The sequence below is a fragment of the Muscardinus avellanarius genome (genome assembly GCF_963383645.1).
Source record: "Muscardinus avellanarius genome assembly, chromosome: 13".
NCBI lineage: Eukaryota > Metazoa > Chordata > Mammalia > Rodentia > Gliridae > Muscardinus > Muscardinus avellanarius.
In genome coordinates, this window is record NC_137799.1 from 23192129 (window position 1) to 23216398 (window position 24270).

At 48.6% G+C, this 24270-nt stretch overlaps 1 protein-coding gene across 1 annotated transcript in view; it reads right to left on the reverse strand.

Moving 5' to 3' along the window:
* The window catches only part of SNX30 (sorting nexin family member 30), a gene marked incomplete at both ends in the record, with an annotated part of 117019 nt that extends 93687 nt beyond the window's left edge, over positions 1 to 23332 (reverse strand). Inside the window, one exon of the mRNA XM_080709366.1 lies at positions 23177 to 23332. Within this exon, the coding sequence (XP_080565492.1) occupies positions 23177 to 23332 (156 nt within the window). The remainder of the gene's footprint in view (positions 1 to 23176) is intronic.
* Between the last annotated feature and the right edge of the window lie 938 nt (positions 23333 to 24270).

Genomic DNA, 24270 nt, shown 5'->3' on the forward strand with positions numbered 1-24270 from the left:
CAAAATTGCTGAGGCTGGAGCCAGGTATGGTGGTGCGCACTTGTAATCCTAGTACTTGGAAGGCTGAGACAGGAGGATAACAGGTTCACAGCCAGCCCCAGCTACTTAGTGAGGCCTCCACAGCTCAGTGAGACCCTGTTTCCAAATAAAGAATAAAAAATAGAACTGGAAGTGTATCTCAGAGGTAGAATGCCCCTGGATTCAATCCCCAGTAACATACACACACACACACACACACACACACACACACACACATTGCTAAGGCTGGCATGAAACCTGTGATCCTCCTGTCTCAGACTCCCAAGTACTGGGATTACAGACATGTACCACAGCACCTAACTTGGGGCCATTCTTAAGTAAAATAAGGGTTACTTGAACCTGAGCTCTGCAGCACCACACCAGTAGGTTTGATAACCTAGACAGCTCCCCAGGAACTAAGGAAAAACATACACAGAACGGATACACAAGCTGAAGGATGACTCATGTCCCGGATGGGGCAGAGTAGAGTGTGAGATTTCATCATGCTACTCAGAATGGTATGCTGCTTCAAACTTATGAATTGTGTGTTTCTGATATTTCCATTTAATATTTTAGTCCATGGGTAACTAAAACCTCAGAAAGCAAAACTGTGAATACGGTTTTGTAGTCTGTGAATAGAGAATACAGGGAAGTCTGCTGTAGTTTATAAATTGTGGTTTAGGGAGGCCCATGTGATAAGGTGACATCTAGAGGCTCAAATGAAATAAAAGAATAAGGCTGGATGCTGTCTGGAGACGGAGAACCTGCCAAGCCAAGGGAACAGCAGATGCAAAGGCCTGGGGCCTGGAGTGAATAGTGGGTGAAGGATGGAGAAGCAGGAAGGAGGGCGCCTGCGAGGCCCAGGGGGGATTGCAAGGGAACTGCAAAGTCTCTGAGTGGTTTTGAGCAAAGGCAAGGATAGGTCCTGGTGTGAGGTGGGTACGCTGGAAGCAGGAAGACTAGACTACTACGGTAACAATAACCCAGGCAAGCCAAGGATGACCGATCAGACTCTACATACATTTCAAAAGAACTCCGTCAATAGCTGGGTGAGGTGGCACATGCCTATGATCCCAGTACTTGTGAGGCGGAGACAGGAGGACCACAGGTTCAAAGCCAGGCCCAGCAACTTAGTGAGGCCCTCAGCAACTTAGGAAGACCTTGTTTCAAAATCAAAAGGGCTGGGGGTGCAGCTCAGAGGTAGTGGCAAAGGAAAGGCAAGGACTTGTTGATGGATTGGTTTAGACTGAGAGAGAGATAAGGATAGTTCCAAGGGTATTCAAGGTTTTTAGTTTTCATTGGCCTAAGAAACTAGAAAAATGGAGGTGGTAATTTCTGAGGCAAGAAAAACTAGAAGTGGTTTCCCCATCTCCACGGTGATGAGGAATGAGGAGCAGTTTGGACAGGCTAGCTTGAGATGCCCGTGAGAAATGCAGGTCTAGACGTCAAGACAGCAGCGGAAGATAGAAATCTGGGCCTCAGGAAACAGGGTTTTAGCATGCAGTCAACGGCACACAGGTGATATTTAGAGCTGTGAAGATGGATACGATTGCTTAGGGGCATCACGCACATGAAGGGAGGCCAGGTCAGAACTGAGGGGTGCAGCACCCCAATATCTAGAGGCTAGAGGAACCCGCAAAGGAGGACTAAGAAGCCATGGCCAGTCAGGGGCCGGAGGACCAAAAGAGAGCAGAATCCCAGATCAGGTCTTCCATGTGTGCGACGGTGGCAACTGGTCCATCAAGCAACAGAGATACACTGGCTGAGCCCTCGGGACGACTGTGTGGGAAGCAGCCGCACCTGCGGCAGGGGAGGCCCCTGACGGCAGCAATGATGCGCAGGGCAAGGGCTTTGCCCAACAGTGAGGGGCATCGGTGAGCGCCGCGTGCCCCACGAGGCCCAGGAGAAGGATGAGAAGACAATGGCTCAATAGAGACGTGCACAGTGGTGCTGACTGGGGGTGGAGGACGGCCTCTCCTTTCCCACGCTAGTTTACCAGTAGCATAGATATGAATGGAAAGAATTTTATTAACTAGAAATACAAATGATTTTTTTTTTTTTTTTTTGCAGTTCTGGCGATGGAACCCAGGGGCATTCTACCTCCAAGATATACCCTCAGCCCTAATTTTTATTCTTTATTCTGAAACATGGTTTCATTGAGTTGCAAAGGGCCTCACTAAGTAGCTGAGGCTGTCCGTAAATCACAATCTTCCTGTCTCAGCCTCCCTAATGCCGGGATTACAAACCTGTGGGATTACAAACCTGCGCCACCACGCCCGGCTCACAAATTGACAATCTTGATAGGTGTCGTCAAATTGACTTCACGGTGTCGACACCATTCGTCACACTGAGACTTCACTTTCAAGGCAAGGATGAAGGGAGAAAGCTGAAGGCACGCGTTTCTGATTGAAAAGTGTGGACTTCAGAGTTCCTGTAAGGTGTTAAGAGTTTGGATCTGGAACATCCACCCGGAAAAGCTCCTGTGTTGGCGATGCAGCAAGGTTCAGAGACGGGCAAGACTAGAGGAGGTGGGCCGCCCCGGCCATGGCGGTGAGGGCTGTATGTGTCCCAGCCCCTCTCCTTCTCACTTTCTGCTTCTGGCCACCAAGAGCTGAGCAACTTCCCTCGGCCACGCCCTGTGCCATAGTGTCCCTCTGCCTTGGAGCCGGCTGACCATGGACTGAACCTCTGAAACCATGAGCTGAAGGAAGCCTTTCTCCTTGCTAAGTTGTTCTTGCCAGGTGTTTTTGGTCACTGTGATGAAAAAGCAGGTAAGTGGCTGCAATCATGGCTGCCCATTCAAATTATCTGGAGAATTTTAGAAAACAAAATCCATGGGTCATCCTCTTAGATCCAAAGTTCCTGAGCTAGTGTCCAGGCATCAGTGTTGACTCAGAGATCCTAAGATGACCCAGATGCGGAGCCAGGACTGATAACTGTGTTCTGAGGTCGGGCTTGTAAATTTCTAGCATGCATACGAATCACTGAGGGATCATGTCAAAGTGCAGATTCTGACTCCATAGATCTGAAATTAGGCCTGAGACTCTACAATTGCAACAATCTCCGCGGTGAAGCCAATGCCCTATTAGCAGGGTTTTAAGACAATACAGTAACCTCCCTTGTTCACATTTCGGTTACTTGTTATCAAAAGCAATCCGATAAACATTACAGTACAGTAAGACATTCTGAGAAAGAGAAACCACATTCATATAACTTTTACTACAGTATATTGTTATAATTTTTTTATTTATTGGCGCATTGTAGTCATACATCTTAATGGAGTACAAGATGGTGGAGGCACACATGTACATATCACTCAATTAGCCCTTACCCAATTCCTGCCCCATTTCCTCCCCCTCCCTCCTTCTCATGTTTGATATGTTTGTTAATGTACATCATGTACATTAAGAAATGTCCCTCTTCCCCTCCCACCCCCCTCAGTTAGATCGCCTTATTTGCACATCTATACTATCTCCTTCATCTAGTTCCTCCTATGACCCACTTTCTCCCTGGCTTCCACATATTAGGTGAACATCCGATTTATTTTTTGTGAATGACTAATTTCACTTAGCAAAATGTTCTCCAGTTCAATCCATTTCCCTGTAAATGATGTAATTGTATTTTTCTTTATGGCTGAGTAAAATTCCATTGTGTACATATCCCATTGTTTTGTAATCCATTCATCTGTTGATGGACATCTTGACTGGTTCCATAGTTTGGCAATGGTGGATTGTGCAGCTATGAACATAGATACGCATGCATTAGTTTGGTAGTTTGGTTTCCATTCTTTTGGGTAGATACCCAAAAAGTGGTATCGCTGGATCATATGGTAAATTCATTCCCATTCCTCTGAGGATACTCTATACTGTTTTCCAAAGTGGTTGTACTAATTTACAATCCCACCAACAATGTACTAGAGTTCCCACTTCTCCACATCTTCACCAGCAGTTATTGTTGTGTTTGGGGGTTTTGTTATTGTTGTTGTGTTTTTGTTTTGGGATTTTTTTGCTTTTTTGTTTTCTTTTGTTTTGTTTTTGGTGGTACTGGGGGTGGAATCCAGGGGCTTTCTACCTCTGGGCTATACTCCCAGACCTAATATATATATATATATATATATATTTTTTTTTTTTTTTTTTTTTTTTTTTTGGTGATACTGGGGTTCCTGGAAGCCCTTCTACCTCCGGGCTACACTCCCAGACCTATTTTATATTTTTGAAACAGGGTCTCTTACGCCAGCACGGCTGGCTTCGAACCTGCGCGATCCTCCTGTCTCTGCCTCCCAAGAGCAGGGATTACAAGCGTGCACCACCACGCCCGGCTATTTTATATTTTATTTTGAAACAGGGTCTAAGTTGCTGAGAGCCTCACTCAGTAGCTGAGGCTGGCTTCAAACCTGTGTGATCCTCCTGTCTCAGCCTCCCAAACGCGGAGATTACAAGCGTGCGCCACCATGCTCGGCGTTGTGTTTTGAATGGTTGCCACTCTAGTTGGAGTTAGGTGAAATCTCAGGGTAGTTTTGATTTGGATCTCTCTGAATGGTAACGATGTTGAGCATTTTTTCAGGCACTTATTGGCCATCTGAATTTCTTTTTTCATGAAGTGTCTATTTAGTTCACTTGCCCATTTTTTTATTGGATTACTTGTTTTTTGGTGGGTTTTTTTGTTTTTGGTTTTGGTTTTGGTTTTTTGCAATCCTAGGAATGGAGCCCAGGGGCATTTATCTCCAAGTTACATCCCAGCCCTATTTTTTATTCTTTATTTTGAAACAGGGTCTCAATGAGTTGCAGAGGGCCTCATTAAGAAGCTGAGGCTGTCCACAAACTGCGATCCTCCCATCTCAGCCTCCCAAATGCTGGGATTACGAGTGTGCACCACCACGCTCGGCTGATTGGGTTATTTATAATTATTTTATTTTATTATTAGTTATTGTTGTCCATCTTTTACTCTGCCTCATTTAAAACTTAAAAGCTTATCATAGGTACATGTGTATAAGAAAAAGCATAGTATAAAAGGGTTTGGGCCTATCCATGTTTTAGGCATCCATCAGGGATCTTGGGACTGGACCCCCACAGATGACAGGGGATAAATGTACTAGAAGGCAGAAAGAAATGCACTGGAGGAGACAAGCTTAGCAAAACTGAGCAAGCAAAAAATCCTACGCCATGCCAGGCAGCTCATGAGGAAAGCACGTGACAGGTTCATGACTTCCTAAGAGGGAGCACTCAGGCCATGGCTGCGGAAGGCGTGGAGTCCCCCAGGTCTCCACAGAGGGCAGTGGCAGGCGCAGACAGTTCTCAGAGGAGGGGACTCTGGTGACAGTGCTCAGAACAGACTGGACAGGAGAGGGGGCCTGGCTGAAGAAACAGGGAAGCCAGTTAGATGACCACAGACTTTGGGCGGGTATTGACTGTAACAAGAGAAATGGAAATGTGAAAAGCAGTGACGCTTATGCAGGAAGGGGATTCACAGAGAGGGGAAGAGAGGAATGGCTTTTAAATACTCTTCCCAGAGAGTGATTATCAGATACTAAAAGCAAAAAAACATAGAAAAACATGGGCAGATGAGTTTGGAACTAGAAATGAAGTTGTGAGAACCCTACGCCCCGCCGTTGTGCTGAAGCCCATCCAGATATGCTCCATAAGAAAGGAGCAAAGGACAGGAACTGACTGGGTGAGTGCACAGAACTTAAAAGGGAAGAGAAGAGGCTGCAGCCACACAGAGGCGGACCAGGGAGAACCAAGTAAGAATCAAACAGTCAATTTTTTATTTGTATTAGGGGATTCGACCTTCAAGCTACACCTTCAGCCCTTTTCATTATTTTTTATTTTGAAACAGGGTCTTGCTAAGTTGCTGAGACTGGCTTCAAACCTGTGCTTCCTATCTCAGCCTTCCAAGTACTGGCATTCCAGGCACGTGTCACCACACCCGGCCACTGAATATTTATTACAGGCAGTAGGGTGGGGGAAACAGCTGTAAACAGAAGAGAGCCTGAGAAAGGGCAGAGAATAAGAAATAAAAATGGAGGGGGATGGTTGATGGTATCAATCAAGGAAAGTGAGCACTGAACCAGAAGTCTAGAAACCTGGGTCCTAACCCCAGCTCTGCCAGGAGCTAACTGGGTGACTCTAATCTGACACATCCCATCTCTGTCTGGGCAACAGTTTCCTCAACTGAAAAAAATAAAATAAAATGGCCTCGGTGTAGATGACCTCTGAGGCCTCCTAATGACCCCCCATGGCCTCCTAGCTCTGGCGGCCTAGGATTCTAGAGCAGAGAAACAGCATCGGGGCTTTTCATGGCCTGAGCAATGGGTTAGGCCTGGGCCGTGCAGGGATGATGTCCCGGCAAGAGGAGACAGATGGTGAGGCAGATGGAAGCAGTGCAGGGACCGCTCATCTCAGGGGCCCCGGCGCTGAGGCGGGGCGCGAGCAGGCGGCCTCGGAAAGCTCCTCTAAGGAGGCAGACAGGTAGTGTGAAAAAAGAGGCCAAAAACGGCTAGAAACTGAGAGGAGATGAGGGGAGATTTACAGGCCAAGAATAGTAGAGGTTAGTCTGAACGCTGCATTCCATATAACCAATGCAATCTGGGAAGAAGAGGCAGGGGAATGGGCGATTTTAGCAAGAGCTTGTCTCAAATAAAATATGCAAAAAGGGCTCAGAGGGTCTTGTGCCTAGCATTTCCAAGTGTCTTTGCGAGTCCCTGAGATCAATCTCCAGTGCTGCAAAAGAAAAATAAAGAAGGAAATGTAACATTGTCAACATAGCCAATGCCACCCTGAGCCAGGCACAGGGGTGCACACCTTGGAATCCGGGACCTGGAGGCTGAGGCAGGAGGAATGCAGGTTCAAGGACAGCACAGAGTGACTTGGATAGAACCTGTTTAGAAGTAAAACAGTAACAATAATGAGAGCTGGGAATGTAGCTCAGTGGTAGACATCACCTGGGTTCAATCTCCAGCACCAGGGTGGGAGGGAGGGAGAGAGAGAGGAGAGGAGAGGAGAGGAGAGGAGAGGAGAGGAGAGGAGAGAGGCAAGAGGGGGGGTAGAGAGAGGGGAGAGAGAGATAAGAGAGAGGAGAGAAAGAGAGAGAGGAGAGAGAAGAAGAGAGGAGAGGAGAGGAGAGGAGAGGAGAGGAGAGGAGAGGAGAGGAGAGGAGAGGAGAGGAGAGAAGGGAGGAAAGAGAGGGGAGAGGGAGAGAGGGAGGAACTGTCTTGAAGTTGTACAGGCTCAAGTTCAAACCTCGGCCTCACTCTCTTCCAGCTCTGTAACCTTGAACAACTTCCTTTACCTCAAAGCCTATTTCCCCAGCTGTCAAAAAGGAATGAGATAGTAGCTACATGATAGGGTAGTACACTGAAATAATGCAGGAAAGCTCCATGGATGTCAGGGCTCTGTAACCTGTTAGCAGCAATCACAGACGTACACATGACTATCACCTGGGGGAAGGTGAGGATAACTGAGGGAGCTTAAGTCAGATGACCTTGATGCAGAAGAGACAAGAACAAAGGGAAAAGAAGAGCAGAAGCGACAGCTACGGATGACAAGCAGTGGCGAGCGCATACTGAACACGAAGGGCTGGGCCCAGGGGAGACCACGTTAAGTTTTTCTACAAACAGGGAATGTTAAACAAGGATGGTGATGCCAGGGGATGCTGCAGTCCAGGCGAGCACAGATAACCTCAGCAAGTAATGAGACTCATCAAACCCAGGAAGACCCTGTTTCAAAATAAAAATAAAACAGGACTGGGACAGAGGGTGGCTTGGAGGTAGGATGCCTCTGGGTTTAATCCCCAGTACCACCAAAACAACAACAACACACACACACACACACACACACACACACACACATCTTTGAGGAAAGAACAAAATGTCCAAGTCCCCTGTGCAATTGCTGATGCAAGTCATGAAACAAATGATGCAGAGGACGCTGCCCTGCTGCACTTCTGCGGCGGAGATGCTGATGCCAGCAGGTAGCAAGCCCAGTGCCTCAGAACCACCTCCGTCTCCTCCACAGTCCTGAGGTGCGAGCTTCATCCTCGCGATAGAACAGCTAAGCCAAGGCCATATGTATGCTAATCACAGTAAAATGTTGTTTATATTTTATCATTTACAAATAGTGTGGGCTACTAGGATTGAACCTAAGGGCATTCTACATCTGAGCCACACCTCCAGCCTTATTTTTTATTCTTTATTCTGAAAAAGGATCTAAGTTGCAGAGGGCCTAAGTAACAGGCTGTCCAAGAACCAGCGATCCTCCTGTCTCAGCCTCCCAAGTACTGGGATTACAAGCGTGCACCACCATGCCTGGCATAAATATTGTTTATATAGCTGAGACCTGACCTGTGACAAAATAATGGCATGTTTAGAATTTATCTAATTCCCAAGGAACATAATGCCTTACAAAGGCACTCAAAGTCTGGTAGAAGACACTTAGCCTCGCACTTCAAGTATTAACATAATAAGGTGGGTGAGATATATGTACATATATATACAGATATATAGATATACACATATGTATATATATACATATATACATATATATACATATATACATATGTATATCTATATATCTGTATATATGTGAAATAAGTCAGCTTTAAAAGTATATACAACTTCCATGGGGACAGGGCAGTCCTGTCAACAAGTATTGGGAAAACAGCTCACCCACATGCAAAAGACTGATGTTGGATCCTTGTCTTACACCATACACAAAAATTAACTCTAAAAACAAAAAGACCTAAACCCTTAGGACCTCAAACTATAAAGTCCTACAGTTGTCATTTAACAGGTATATAGTTTCAGTTTTGCAAAATGAAAGAGTTCTAGAAATCTGTTTCACAATAATGTGAATATACTTAACACTACTGAACTGAACACTTAAAAATGGTTAAGATGAGCCGAGCCTGGTGGGCACTTGCCTATAATCGCAGGAGGATCGCAGATTCAAGGCCAGCCTCAGCAACTTAGTGACACCTGTTTCAAAATTTAAAAAATAAGCCGGGCGTGCTGGCGCACGCTTGTAATCCCCACACTTGGGAGGCAGAGACAGGAGGATCGTGCAGGTTCGAAGCCAGCCTTAGCTACTTAGTGAGGCTCTCAGCAATTTAGTGAGAGCCTGTTTCTAAATAAATTATAAAATAGGGCTGAGGGTATAGCCCAGAGGTAGAAAGCCCCTGGATTCCATCCTCAGTATCAAAAAAAGAAAAAAGCCACTGTAATGGCACAAGCTTGTAATCCTATTGCTTGGGAGGCTGAGACAGGAAGATCTCACAGGTTCAGTCACCGTTAGCAACTTAGTGAGACCCTGTTTCAAAATAAAGAATAAAAAAATAGGAATGGGAGTGTATCTCAGAGGTAGAATGCTTCTGGATTCAGTCCCCAATGCCATAAATAAATAAATAATAAATAAATAAGTCAAGGCACTAAAACCATCTTATTGTACATTCATTTATTTACTCACCTTTGTGATGTAGGGGATTGAACCTGGGGCAATTCTACCTCTGAGCTACATCCCCAGACTTTTTATTATTTCTTTATTTTGTTTTGTTTTGAAACAAGGTCTCACCAAGTTGCTGTGGCTGTCCTCCCAAGTACTGGGATTGCAGGCCTGCACTTCTAAGACACCACCACCACTGAGCACCGGCATACAAAGCTGAGTATCCCTTATGTGAAATGTCTGGGACCAGAAGTATTACAGATTTGGGAGATGCTTCAGATTTTGGAATATTTGCATAGAGTTTACTTAGTAAAATCCTTAATCCAACAAATTCAAAACCTGAAATGCTCAGAACTCTAAAAAGTTAAAAGTTCCATATTTCAGAGCATTTTGGACTTCAAATTTTCAGATTTGGGATCTCAATCTGCAGCGATTACTATCCCCAAAACACTTTTTTAAACACTCAAGATTCACAAAAGCCAGACATGGTGGCGCACTCTTGTAATCCCAGCATTTGGGAGGCCGAGACAGGAGGATCGCGGTTCGCAGACAGCCTCAGCTACTTAGTGAGGCCCTGTGCGACTCAGTGAGACCCTGTTTCAAAATAAAGAATAAAAATAGGGCAGGGGATGTAGCTTAGAGATAGAAAGCCCCTGGCTTCCATTTCCAATACCGCAAAAAAATAAATAAATAAAATTCACAACAACCCTGTAAAATATTCCAGCTTTTATATGGGGAAATGAAGACATTAAAAGGGGAAGTAAAAACCAAGTGCAGTGGTTCATGCCCACAATCCCAGTACTGGGAAGCCTGACAGGAGGATCACAGGTTCAAGGCCAACTATAGCACTGTAGTGAGACTCTCAGCAACCTAGTGAGACCCTGTTTCAAAATAAAAAATAAAATAGGGTTGGAAGGTGTATCTTGGAGGTAATATACCCCTGAGTTTTTTTTTTTTTAATAAATTTTAAAAGGGGAAGGTGGTCTAAACCATGCGTGGTGGATCACAGGTTCACGGCCAGCCTCAGCTACTTAGTGAGACCCTCCACAAACTTAGTGAGATGCTGTTTCAAAATAAAGAATAAAAAATAGGGCTGGGGATGTAGCTCTGAGGTAGAATGCCCCTGGATTCAATCCCCAGTACCACCAAAATAAAAGAAAACAAATAAAGAATAAAAATAGAGCTGGGAGTGTAGCTCAGAGGTAGGATGCTCTGGGTTCCATACCCAGTGCTGCACAAAAAACGGGGGAAGGGTGGTGATTGGAATTGTAACTTGGAGGCAGAACGCCTGGGTTCAACCCCCAATACCAAAACAAAACAAATAATTAAAAAAAAAGGTCAAGTAATTTGCCACAAAGGCCACAGAGGTACTAAATACATCCAGCCCTCTTCACATTTACTGCAAACATCTGCTGATGTGTCTCCTTCACTGGACCACGAAGCTCTCAAGGGAAAGGCCATTTTTCATCTTTCTCTACACCCAGCATTGAGCACAGAGCCAGGCATGGGGCAGGTGCTCAAGAGATGGGGCACTGAAAGGTCCCTGCACTCCAGGCACCCGAGGGCTCTCAAATAGGGGCCTAAAGCACCTCCATACACCTCCTCCCTGCTCTCACTTGCTCTCTCTCTTCTCTCTCTCTCTCTTTCTCTCTCTCTCTCTCTCTCTCTCTCTCTCTCTCACACACACACACACACACACACACACCCTCTTACATAAATTCACACAAATGGCATTAATTCATTAATTCCTGACCCCTGCTCTGGCAGCCAAAAAGCACAATTCTGTGAGGCTAGGTAGACACGAGACAGTCTATGACCCCTGTGATAGTTAATAAACGAGCTCAATTGCTCCTGCATGAATCAGAGCCCCTTGTTTGTGAATCCTGCCCTGAGAGGCTCATGGCAGGATGGGACACCTGCCCTCATCCCAGTGGCCTCCACTAAAGCTCCGTGCTGCCGCTCCGACACCCTGCCCTCCTTCTGTCATCAGTGTCCACTCTGTTAAACTCTGACTAGACTTCTTCATCTTCTCTGTCTGCCTCTACCAGGATTACACACCTACTTCATAAGGAAAAAATTATAAAATGTGGCCCAGCAGGCTTTCAACAGAGGACAATCTCTGTCCTCAAATCCTCACTTTTCTTTCTTTTTTTTTTTTTTTTTTTTTTTTTTTTTTTTGGTGGTACTGGGGTTGCTGGAAACCCTTCTACCTCCGGGGTATACTCCCAGACACCTATTTTTTATATTTTTATTTGGAAACAGGGTCTCTTAGGCCAGCGAGGCTGGCTTCAAACCTATGCGATCCTCCTGTCTCCGGCTCCCAAGTGCGGGGATTATAAGCATGCACCACTACACCCGGCCAAATCCTCACTTTTTAAAACCGTGTTCCAGCCGGGCGTGATGGCCCACGCTTGTAATTCCAGCATTTGGGAGGCTGAGACAGGAGGATCGCGGTTTGTGGCCAGCTGCAGCTACTGAGTGAGGCCCTTTGCAGCTCAGAGAGATCCTGTTTCAAAATAAAGAATAAAAAATAGGGCTGGGGGTATACCTCAGAGGTAAAATGCTCCTGGGTTTCATCCCCAGTACTGCAAAATAAATAGATAAAACCGTGTTCTAGTCATCAGGCCACGTCATTCACACACTTCCTTCCTAGTGTGTGCCGCCCCTCATCAGCGAGGGCACATTCAGCATCAGTCGCCTGGACTAGGAAACCAGCCACCCATCACACCAAAGCCAGCCATCAACACATTGCCTGCCCTTTCTTCTCCCAGGCAGCAGCTCCAAGCTCGGCCAGGCTATGCCCTCCCTACCATTCCCACAGCCCTTCTATCCCATCCCAAGCACTGACCACATACTTCCCTGCTCAAAACCCCTCCAAGGCTAACTACTGCCCAGAGGAAAGAAGCTAACCTCCACTGGCAGCATCCAGAGCCCTCTCTGTCCCCTCCTGCCCGGTCTTCCCACGTCCTCCAATCCCCACTGTGAGATGCTCAAAGGCCCTCCTCACAGAGCCCCACCCGACCCTCTCCCCAGAGCTCAGGCCTCTCCATCCCCGCGTCCCCAGACCTCAAGGACCTGGTGAAGACACAGCCTCTGCATCTCACCTGCTCTGGTCTGCAGCCCTTCTCCTCAACAGTGGGGCTCATCAACACGGACTAAACACCCCCGTGAACACTCCCAAAGTGGAACTCAATTCCCACTTTGTAACGTAAGGTCAGTGTGCTAGTCAACCCCCACCCCACACACACACACATTTAAATTAACAAACCAAACAGAAAGTCATGTCAACGAGAAGCCAATTATTATCACCCATAACCAGGAAGCCATGGCACAGCTGGTAGCAGAATGCAAATCATCTTGTCCCCTTCCTCCCCCAGTCTACTGCCCTCTCTGACTTTAGAGTGAGTGAGTGTGTATGTGTGTGTGTGTGTGTGTGTGTGTGTGTGTGTTAATGGGGATTGAACCCAGGGGCATTCTAACACTAAGCTACATCCCAAGCCCTATTCATTCATTAATTTATTTACTTACTTATTTTGTGTGCAGTACTGGGGATTGAACCCAGGGGCACTCTACCTCCAAGCTACACCCCAACCCTTTTTTCATGTCTTATTTTTGTTTTGTTTTGTCTTGAAACAAGGTCTCACTAGGTTGCTGAGGCTGCCCCTGAACCTGTGATCCTTCTGTCTCAGCCTACCCAAGTAGCGAGATAAAAGGTGTACACCACCACACCTGGCTTCGGGCTTCATTCTTAAGCAAGCGCTCTCCACCTCGTGGCCAACAACTGTTCACAATCTGATAGAAGAGTTTCCCCCCAGCACCCATGAGACAAATCTCAAGAAAGACAGACTGGCTCTGCCAGGGCCGCGTGTCCACCAAGGACGATATTTGGGCCAGTGGGAGATGAAGAAAGACCAGAAAGCAGGATGAGGGGAGAGAAGCAAGCCTCTTCTCCCTCCAGTTCCAGCGTGCCCCTCTCTGTGTGCTTCTTCTCCAGGGCTCCCTCCCTCTGGGGTCCCAGCCCTTGCAGAGGAGCCCTGCCACCATGCTAGTTCCCACAGAAGCTCCTGGTTCGGAAACCACTTCTCCGGCGACTCTCCAGCCCTGCGATGGCAGCAGCTTCCTGCTGCTGCTGCTGCTGCTCCTGGGTTGCCTCACCTGCCCTCGGTGACATCTCATGTTCTCCAGCACCTACATGACTAATTCCCTGCACTATAGCCTCTCCGTTTGAAGTGCCTTCAGTGGTTTTTATTCCCTGATTGCATCACAACAGAAACTGACAGAGAATAGACAAAAATGTACAAAGAAAATCTGGAGAGTACCATACCAAGGAAAAGTAACAACCACCTTCCACTTCTTAAAGGCTCACTCTGCATCAGGCACTACTCTGAAATCGCACTGGCTCTGCAAACCAACCCAGTCATGTGGGTACTTCTGTTACTCTCGTTTTATGGGTGATGAAACTGAGGCTCAGAGGGGTTGAGTAGTTTGCAGTTACCCAGACTGGAAGTGGTGGAGCTGAGATTCAAACCCAGACAACTTGGCTGCAGAGAGCACACTCTAAAACAGGAAGAATGCTGCCTACCAAGAGGACAGGTGAGACCAAGGATGGGGAGCACCCACTGGTGGGGGTCCCTGACGGGCAAAGACAAAGCCCAGACAGCTGGAGCTGAGGAGTGAGCCAGGGGTCACCACGCAGAGACAGAAGAGCAGCCCTTCCTGTCAACGCTGGTGCAGACAAGTCAAACTGGGCGCCAGATGGAGGGAAAGTGGGCAAACAGCAGAGTTTTCTTCACTCACTCTGAGGGTGTTTAAATACAGATGAGAATGAGCTTGATGAGAGACAGAATGTCAGATGTGTGTCACTACAGAGAAACACCTGCGCCAACTGTATAAAGAGAGAAGGTTTAAGAGCCAGGCGTGGTGGTGCACGCTTGCAATCCCAGCATTTGGGAAGCTGAGACAGGAAGATCCGGGTTCGCAGAGGCTGTCTGCTACTTAGTGTGGCCCTTTGTGACTCAGACCCTTTTTCAAAATAAAGAATAAAAAACTAGGGCTGGGGGTGTAGCTCGGAGGTAGAATTCCCCTGGGTTCCACTCCCAGTACCACAAAGAGAGAGAGAGGGAGAGAGGGAGGGGGAGAGGGAGAAGGCTTAGGCTGGCCATGTAAGTCAGTGGTAGAGTGTACACTTAGCATGCATAAGGCAAAAAGCAAAGGTGAATGGTGGTGGTTTAAGAGCAAGCACTCACATCCCAGGCCAGGAAGCAGAGACTGGAGTCCCAGCAGGCCTCCTGAGCTGAGGCTCCCCCACCAGGTCCTACCTCTTAGCCATCTGCAGCACCTCCCAGCACCACCACCCTGGAGACCAAGTTCCCAACATATGAACCTTTGGGGAGGGGGCCACAAACCATGCTGAAACAGTAACCCAGGGAGTCTGCAGACTTAGGAGTTAAGGATCTATTTTTTAGGGTCTGGGGACAGAACCCAGGGGCATTTGACCTCCAAGCTACACTTCTGTCGTCTTCTTTCTTTCTTTCTTTCTTTCTTTCTTTCTTTCTTTCGAAACAGGATCTCACTAAGTTGCAGAGGGCCTCACTAAGTAGCTGAAGCTGTCTGCAAACCATGATCTTCTGGTCTCAGCCTCCCAAATGCTGGGATTACAAGTGTGCACCACCACGCCTGACATTAGGAGTTAAGAATCTTCATGAAGAAACAGGGTGGGCTCTACCCAGCATCAGCCTTAGCAGCTCTTCTACAAGAACAAGGGATGTCAGGCGTGGTGGCACACGCTTGTAATCCCCGTGCTTGGGAGGTGGAGACAGGAGGATTGCGCAGGTTGGAAGCTAGCCTCTCTGGCTTAAGAGACCCTATTTCCAAATAAAAATATAAAATAGGTCTGGGAGTGTCGCCCGGAGGTAGAAGGGTTTCCAGGAACCACAGTACCACTAAAAAAAAAAAAAAAAAAAAAAAAAAGAACAAGGGGCAAGAAAGAAAAGATGGCTAGGAAGTCAGATTAGTTTGTGACTTGGTGAACAGAAGTTCTTTTCTGCAGGCTTCTATCTTCTCTAAGGTGTCTGGTTGGGAGTGTGGGGTAGAAGGTGGAAGGTAAGAGGAACAGAAGAAGCCTGGCCTCTGTGCAGACGGCCCCTCTGCAGGGGTAGTGGGAGGAGCACCCAGCATCACCAGCAGCAGCACCGGGGCCCCTGCTGGGGTTGGGGTTGGAAGAACCTGCAACCTTATGCTGGAAGCAAATGCTGGAGGTGCTCCACACCCAGGGTATAGGTCAGAGATGTGAATACAAGTGATCCAGGTTGGGTGTAGGAGGAGGAAGGCGAGGAAACTGAGTGAAGGAAGGCAGCAGGACGGCTGATGAGAGACTGAGGGACAGAGTGGGAAACTAGAGGTGAGGATGGGCAGGATCGGTTGTTACTGATTCAGAGACCAGAAAGACAGCCAAGTAAGGCAGGAGATGACAGGGTCTGGGCAGAAAAGGGAGCGCTTGTGCACCGTGAGTGGGAATACAGATTGGTACAGCTGTATGCAAATGGAATGAACTACCAGATGACCCAGCAATCCCTTTTCTGTACCCAAATCCGACGAAGTCATCACCGGGTAAAGATACCTACGCTCCCGTGTCCACTGAGGCACTGTGACGACAGCCCAGATACAGAAACAGCCTATGTGTCCATCGACAGATGAATGGATAAAGAAACTGTGGCTATGTACACGTGGAAAGTTATTCAGCCATAAAAACAGCAACATCTTGCCGTTTGCCACAATGTGGAAGTGCCTGGAGAACATTATGTGGAATGAAGTCAGCCAGACACAGAAAAGTATTGCATGATCTCACATATATGTAGAATCTAAGAAGCAGAGTTCAAACATACAGAGATAAAAGTCAAAACAATGGCACCCAAGAGCAGGGAGGAAATGGGAGGTGTGGGTCAGAGGATACAACATAGCAGATATATAAGATGAACACGTCTAGAGATCTAATGTATGACATAGGATTATAACTAATAATTGTAGTATATTTGGGACTCATACTAAATAAGTAGATTTTAGCAGCTCTTGCCACAAAAAAAGAGATTAACTAAGTGAGATAAAAGATATGTTAATTTATCCAGGCATGGTAGCCCACACTTGTAATCCCAGCATTTCAGAGACTGAGACAGGAGGATCACGGTTCGTGGACAGCCTCAGCTACTACTTAGGCCCTTAGCAATTCAGTGAGACCCTGTTTCAAAATAGAGAGTAAAAAATAGGGCTGAGGGTATAGCTCAGAGGTAGAATGCCCCCGAGTTCCATCCTCAGCACCACAAAAGAAAAAAAACAAACATAAGTTAATTTGACAGCTGGGCATGGTGGTGCACGCTTGTAATCCCAGTACTTGGGAGGCTGAGACAGGAAGATCACAGGTTCACAGCCAGGCTCAGCTCCTTAACGAGGCCCTCTACAACTCAGTGAGACCCTGTTTTAAAATAAAGAACAAAATCTCAGAGGTAGAATGCCCCTGGGTTCCATCCCAAGTACTGCAAAAAAAAAAAAAAAAAGTTTAAGATATCTCATGGCCTCATTTCAGAGCTGGGGTAGTTCTAGGTATTAAAAGGAAGAGTGTGGTCACAGACAGGGCAGATGAACTGTAAAATGACAAAGGTGACTGGAGGTAACCAGGTTAAGGAACTGATTATTCTGGAGATGTGGGCAGATTAGCCGTGTGAGTAGTTAAGTCCCCACTAAAATAAGGATTGTTTTGTTTTGGTTTTTGGGGTGTGTGTGTGTGGTTTTGTTTTGTTTGTTTTGCGGGTCTGGGATTGGAACCCAGGGGCATTCGACCTCCGAGCTACACCCCCTGCCCTATTTTTTATTCTTTATTTTGAAACAGGGTCTCACTGAGTTTCAGAGGGCCTCACTAAGTAGCTGAGGCTGTCCGCGAACTGCGATCCTCCGGTCTCAGCCTCCTGAATGCTGGGATTACAAGTGTGCGCCACCACACTCAGCTGTGGTTTTGTTTTAAAACAGGGTCTCACTAAGTTGCTGAGGCTGGTCGCGAACCTTCAATCCTGTCTCAGCCTCCTAAGTACTGAGATTACAAGCGTGCACCACCACACCTGGCACAAAAATATGATTTGAAAAGACAGGAAGATGATGTGTTAAATTGAGGTCTAAAGACTTTAATAAATGAGAATTAAAAGCAGTGAGGTTAGAAAATGACAGGGATAAACCGGGCGTGGTGCAGCACGCTTGTAATCCCAGCATTTGGGAGGCTGAGACAGGAGGATCGCAGTTCAGGTCAGCCTCAGCTACTTAGTGAGGCCCTTTGCAACTCGGTGAGATACTGTTTCAAGAATAAGAAATAGGGCTGGGAGTGTAGCTCGGAAATAGAATACCCCTGGGTTCCATCCCCAGTACCGCAAAAAAAAAAAAAAAAAAAGACAGGATATAATAGCTAAGTGGCAAAGTGATGGCCAGCACACACAAGACCGTAAGTTCGATCCCCAGCACCGCGTGAAAATAAGAAAAAAAAAAAATGGGAAGAAAAAGATAGTAGGTTTTTAGTGATCATTGCTTCCTATTTGTCCAACATGTACTTCTTCTTCTAATAACAGAAAAATCCTGATTTTACTTTGCTGTTGTTTTGTTTGCTTGGGGGATTTGTTTGTTTTGTTGTGCTGGGGATCGAACACATGGCTTCATGCACCTCACACTATGCAAGTATCCCACCCTAAGCTAGAACTCCACATCCTCGTTTCTTTTTTTTTTTTTTTTTTGGTACTAGAGATGGAACCCAGGGGCATTCTACCTCCCAGCTACACCCCAGCCCTATTTTTTATTTTTTATTCTTTATTTTGAAACAGTGTCTCACTGAGTTGCAAAGGGCCTCACTAAGTAACTGAGGCTGTCCTAGAACCGTGATCCTCCAGTCTCAGCCTCCCAAATGCTGGGATTACAAACGTGCACCACCACGCCCGGCCTGATTTTACTTTAGAAACCATCTGCTTCCTTCCCAAACACAGAGGGATTTCCAAAATATTAGTAGCATTCTATGTCATAATACAGGAAGTTAGAACATGAAGGTTCACTTTATTAATTTAACTCTACTGTCAAATTTTTATATAATTCATTTGTGTATTTCACTATTTTTTTAATCCCTCTTCTCGTTTCAGAGGTGAATCGCCTGATCCAGGTCTGAGCAATTTGAGTCACAAAGACGGGTTTAGGCACCTGACCTAGTCTAAGCCAAGGAGACACGAGCCCAAAGCTTTCGCTGGAATTATCAAGAAAAGAGGCACGCTTCACCTGCTGGGGCTGTTAAGCTTGTCAGTAGAACATACCCTCCACTACTTTGAAGGGGGTAAAAAGCTAGTACGGAAGAAAGCCAAGACAAGAGAGGGCAAGTAACTCATTCCCGGAATCATTTGAATACCTTGTTTCAGCCATTCCTGAAGCTAGAATAATTGGGTCTTTTCAACGGGAGCATTTTTCCCCCTCTAATCAGTTTGTTCTCAGTTTATATGCTTTTAAAAGAACCCTAATGAATTCAAGCCAGGAGTGGTGGCAGATGTCTGTAATCCCAATACTTGGGAGGCTGAAACTGGAGGCTCACAGGTCAGAGGCCAGCCACAGCAATTTAGCAAAGCCCTCGGGAACTTAGCCAGACCATTTCAAAATAAAATAATAGGACTGGAGGTGTAACCCAGAGATAGAATGCCCCTGGGTTCAATCCCCAAGGCCATAAAAATTAAAAGAATTCTAATGAATGCAATAGAAGAGCTAAATAAGGTATTCAATAGCCCGTGCGTTTCTTTAGCACAAATCCAACCATGCCCTCTTCCTGTGGCGGACCCCGTAATGCCTCCACCCGCCTGGCAGCAATGCCAGGCCCGTCACAATGCCGTCCCTCCTTCCCTTGGCTGTCCTGTGACTCCACAGCTCACTCTGCCCAGCCACACCTGCTGCTCCCCCGCTTCCTTCAAGTCTGCTCAATTTTCTGGTTCTCAGTAAGGTCTACCCCACCCCTTCCCCATGGTCAGTGATCCTGAAGCCCCCCCTCTGCTTTTTCTTCCTTCCACAGCATCTATTGGATAACGCAGCACACACGCTCCGAAATGTACCCCATGAGGGGAGGATCTTGGGCTGGCTTATTGGTCTCAAGTTCCTGGAACAGTGCCTGGATCATTGCAGGATTGTAGGCCCCAAATACTTTCTTCTTCCTTCTTTTCTTTCTTTCTTTCTTTCCTTTTTTTTTTTTTTTTTTTTTTTTTGTGTGTGTGTGTGTGTGTGATACTGGAGGTTGAACCCAGAGGCAATCTGCCTCTGAGCTACACCCCCAGCCCTTGTTTGTTTGCTTGTTTTAAACAGTGTGTCGCTAGATAGGAGAGCCTTCTTACTACTTGTTGAGGCTGTCCTCCAACTGCGATCTTCCTGTCTCAGCCTCCCAAGTACTAGGATTACAGGTGTGCACCACCACACCCACCTCTCAAATACTTTCTGGATGAACAAAAGAATGATATGAGCCTCAAAGGAGCAGTTTTTTAATAAAGGCAATGGAGAATGGAGGAAAAGGACCCTAAGATAAATGGAGTATAGGCAGAAAAGACACCTCCATTTTAAGGCTTCAGGGCAGTCTAGGTGACCAAAGTGGGCAGGGAGTCAGAGGAAGAGTTCTGTGAAGAGGGTGGGGATGTGGGAAGAGGTACTAACCACAGAACAAGCCTTGAGAGGGGTCAGGTATTCTGTCTGGGGAGGCACAGAGAAGTCAGAAGCTGAGTCAGAAGAGAAACAGCTCCAAGTACTTTCATTTGCAGATGAAAGTAAAAAAGGCCAAAGAGATCAAGTGATTTATTTACAATTTAAGTTGTGCTAAAAGGGCTGGTGGGTTTAGCTGGCATGGGGAGAATTAGTCCTAGCAACCCTTAGTAAACTGAAAGGACTCCTTCCATCCCCCACCCCACGGTTTCAAGGAGTCGAGACTTCTGTGGATGGAGCAGCCACCACACTTGGCCCTTCTGTCCCAAGGGACACCACAGAGACCATTCAGGGTCAGCTAGACCAAGATACAAGGCTTCCCAATTTAATGGCATCACGCTGAGCCACAGACAGCAATTCCCCTCTGCATGAAAACCCTGTCCTCAGCTCAGCCTGTCAACCCTTCACTCCCCCTGCCCAGAACTGACCCTGAATCCCTGTCATTCCAGATTACAAACCCGATGTCCAGGAGGCAAGAAGAAGGCATTTTGCCTTCCCAAGACCACAGCACTCAATTCTCCCACCTGTTCCCCAATGACCCCCACGCAGCCTCGGCAAGAGGATGCAGGGCAGAGGGAAGGCTTCCTTCCACCCTTCTGACTCACTCCCCCCTGTGGCTTGCTAGCGTCTCTCGACAGAAACTGGCCATAACACAAATGTATGCCAAGACTCAAGGAAAATGTTACCACAGTCAGAGAAAGAAATCACAACGCCTAGCCTCTTAGGAAAAGTGACTTTCTATAAATCAGGCCCTTGGGACTAGTGCCATTTAGATGATTCCCCACAGCTGTTAGGAGACTTATTAAATGCTCAATAATTAATAATAGTGCCTTCAAGACTGTCTCTCTCAAAGACCCGATCCTGTGAAGGAAGCCATCAGTAGTCAGACTTGGGCTTCACTTCTTGTCAACCCACCAGATCCGTGGTGGTCCTGAGCATGTGTCCTCCAAGGGCCTTTTAGTGAAGTGCTCACACTTCTGAATCAGGTATCGTCCAAGGGTAGCCCGCAAAGCAAATATTTATTCTATTTATTTACTTATTGATGTTCTGTACTGGGGATTGAACCCAAGAGCCTTTTTTTATTTTGAAACAGGGTTCCACTAGGTTGCTGAGACTGGCCTCAAATCTATACTCCTCCTGTCTTAGCCTCCCTAGTGCTCGAATTAAAGGCATATGCCACCCCACCTGCCTAGCAAATATTTAAAACATCGATGTGTAGTAGCCTGCCAAGATGGCCCCAATGACCTCCACCTCCTGGTATCCACTCCCTGGTATTCATACTCTCCCCCGGCATGGTACCAGCGTTGGCCTGTGTGACTCATAGCAAACGACAGGGGCTGGTCCGAAGACTGTATGGAGTCTCGGGCGCTCTTGGGACACTCTGGGGAAAACCAGCAACCATGTCAAACAGCCGCAGAGTCACCAGGCTTGCCAAGACCCACAGGAGTGAGCTAAGAGATGGACCTCCCCCAGTCCAGCCTTCAGATGAACGCAGGCTCCTCCTGAGAGACCTGAGTCAGGACGGCAGGTGAGTGCTCCCAGATTCCTGGCCCACATACTCTATTTTCCAGCGCTACGTTTTTGGAAAAATTTGTTACACAGCGATAGGTAACTGACTATTCAGAAGTGAGAAAACGACATGATTGAGAAGAAAGCCAGGCTTCACCTTAGTTCCTCTCCTACACAGAGCCACTGTAGACCAGTTTCTCTGTCCATAAAAAACAACAAAGTATTCATTTAGTCCTTCAACTTTGCCTAATTTCCTAACATGGGCAAGATATTTCCGAACTATTTACAAGCCTTCATATAGTCTATAATCTTCTATAAAAATGAAGGGAACCACAACTACACTACCCCGTCTTGAGCTGCGAGATCCATTGGTTCAGTTAGCCTAAGTTTTCTCGGATGCTTTACAAAGCCCTCCAGGTGGATCAGCCTCTCGCCCTTGCTATCTTGAGCGCTCAGGGTCCTGCCCGCCGAGAGGTCAGCAAGCTATGTCCTCCGTGCTCCGGTCCACTGTATCACACGCCTCCCATCCAAGAGGAGAAGAAAGTTAGGTCTCCTGATTCTATACTGGGACAAGAAGGATTTCATTCCGTTCTTTGCTAGGAGGAGGGCTTCTGATCACCGGTGCTGAGCACAATTTGAATTTCTGCAGTCAACGACGAAGAGGCGACCGGTACGGATAAGAATCACAGCTCCAGCGCCGGTGACAGCTGCAATGGCGCTGGGGGCGAGGGAGCTGCCCCTCCTTCCCCTCCGTGGACTCCGCAGTCCCTCGGAGCGGCGGGAGGGTGGTGTCACTCTAAGAAAATCAGGAGCTTCCCTCTGCACAAAGAAGGTCAAAGGGCGAGCTTTCTCTCCAGCGACCACAAAACCAGCCTCTGCCAAATCTAAACTGCGGTAGGCGAGCGAAGCCCCAGACAGAAAACCACACCGCGAGCGAGTCTCTGTCCCCCACCCCCGCCGCCTGGGGTCTGGGTCAGGTGACGCCCGGGGCAAATAGCAAACCTAAGCAAAGCTCACTCCCCACAGGTCGGGGGTGGGGGAGCGGCTCTCGCCCCCAGCCCGAGGCTGCCCCGTCCGACTCTTGCGTCTCTGCAGTCCCAGGAAACTAGAGGCGCTACAAGTTACTGGGCAGCTCGGCCAGCAGCAGGCACCTGGAGGAACTTGAGACCCCCACCCCAGGACACCGACGCCGAGCGCCGCGCACACGCCCCCGGCCCCACACGCAGGCAGGCCCCCTCCCCGCCAGCTGTCACAGCCCGAGCACTCGTCCCCGGCGCTCCCCGCTGCAGCCGCGACCCCACGGGGGCGGCAGAGGGCTCCGGCGGCGAGGGCACGCGAGCGCCCGGGAAGGGGCGCCAGGGTGGGTGCGGCCCGGCCCAGGACGGCTCGGGGTCCACCGTGCACCTCCCCCTCCCCCGCCGGGGCCCCCGAGGTGGAGGAGCCCCCCAGGCCCCAGCCCCGCGCCCCACCTTGTCACCGAAGCTGCGGGCCATCAGCAGGTCCGGGCTGGGCGTGCTGTCGCCGCCCACGGCCTCCTCGCTGCTGGAGCCGGCCAGCGGGTGCGGCATGTCGCGCAGGGAGTAGGGCCCCGAGGACTGCAGGGCCTTGGGGGGCCCGCCCGCCATGGCGCGCGCCGCCGGGGGCCCGCCGCCCGCCGCCGTGGTCTCCCCGCGCGCCGGGGCTCGGGGCCCTGCACCGGCCTGGGAGCAGCCGGCGCCCGCGGGCTCGCGCGGTCCTGCCTGCGGGGCTGGGCTGGGCTCTCCGCGCCGCGCCCCGGCTCCGCTCCCTAGCCCGCCGCCCGGCCGCAGCGCCACGCCGCCCCCCGCCCCGCCCCCGCGGCCGCGCGGGAGGAGGAGCCGGGGAGGGGCGGGGTCGGGGAGGGGGCGGAGCCACGGGAGGCTCCGCCCCCGCCGCCGGCCGGAAGTGCGCCCCCGCGCTCGGCGCGGTCCTCCGGGGTCCCGCTCGCCGCAGGGATCCGCCCAGCGGAGGCTGCGCGCCGCCCCCCAGTCAAGTTGACTTCGGAGGGAGGAAGGATGCTGGCGGCCCCCGTGCCATTCCGCCCGCATTTACCGATGCGCCCGCCCGCAGCCACGCCGGGGGCTACGGGCCTTGGGGACGCGCTCCTGAGTCAGGGTCTCTCTCTGGCCCCGAAGGCACACGCACAAATAACCCAGAACAGAATTCCGACGCCTATCCAGGGAGTAGCATAAAGGGTTATGAGGCTCAGAAGAAACTAGCAGGGAACTGAAGGAGAAAGTGCGGGGCAGGGAGGGGGGTTCTTCACATTTACGCTGAGATCTCCTGCTTCTAAGCTAAACTGGGTTTATGTAACATGAAATCTCCGAAAAGGGAGCATCTGTACATAAAGAGTGTATAGGCAGGTGTCCTGGCCTACGCCTGTGGTCCTAGTACGTGGGACATTGGGACGGGGGGGGGGGTGCGGGGGGGGTCACAGATTCCAGACCAACTCAAGCAATTTAGCAAGATGCACAGCAACTTATTGGGACTCGGTTTCAAAATAAATAAGATAGAGCTGGGATCTAACTGAGAGAGCACCCTGGGT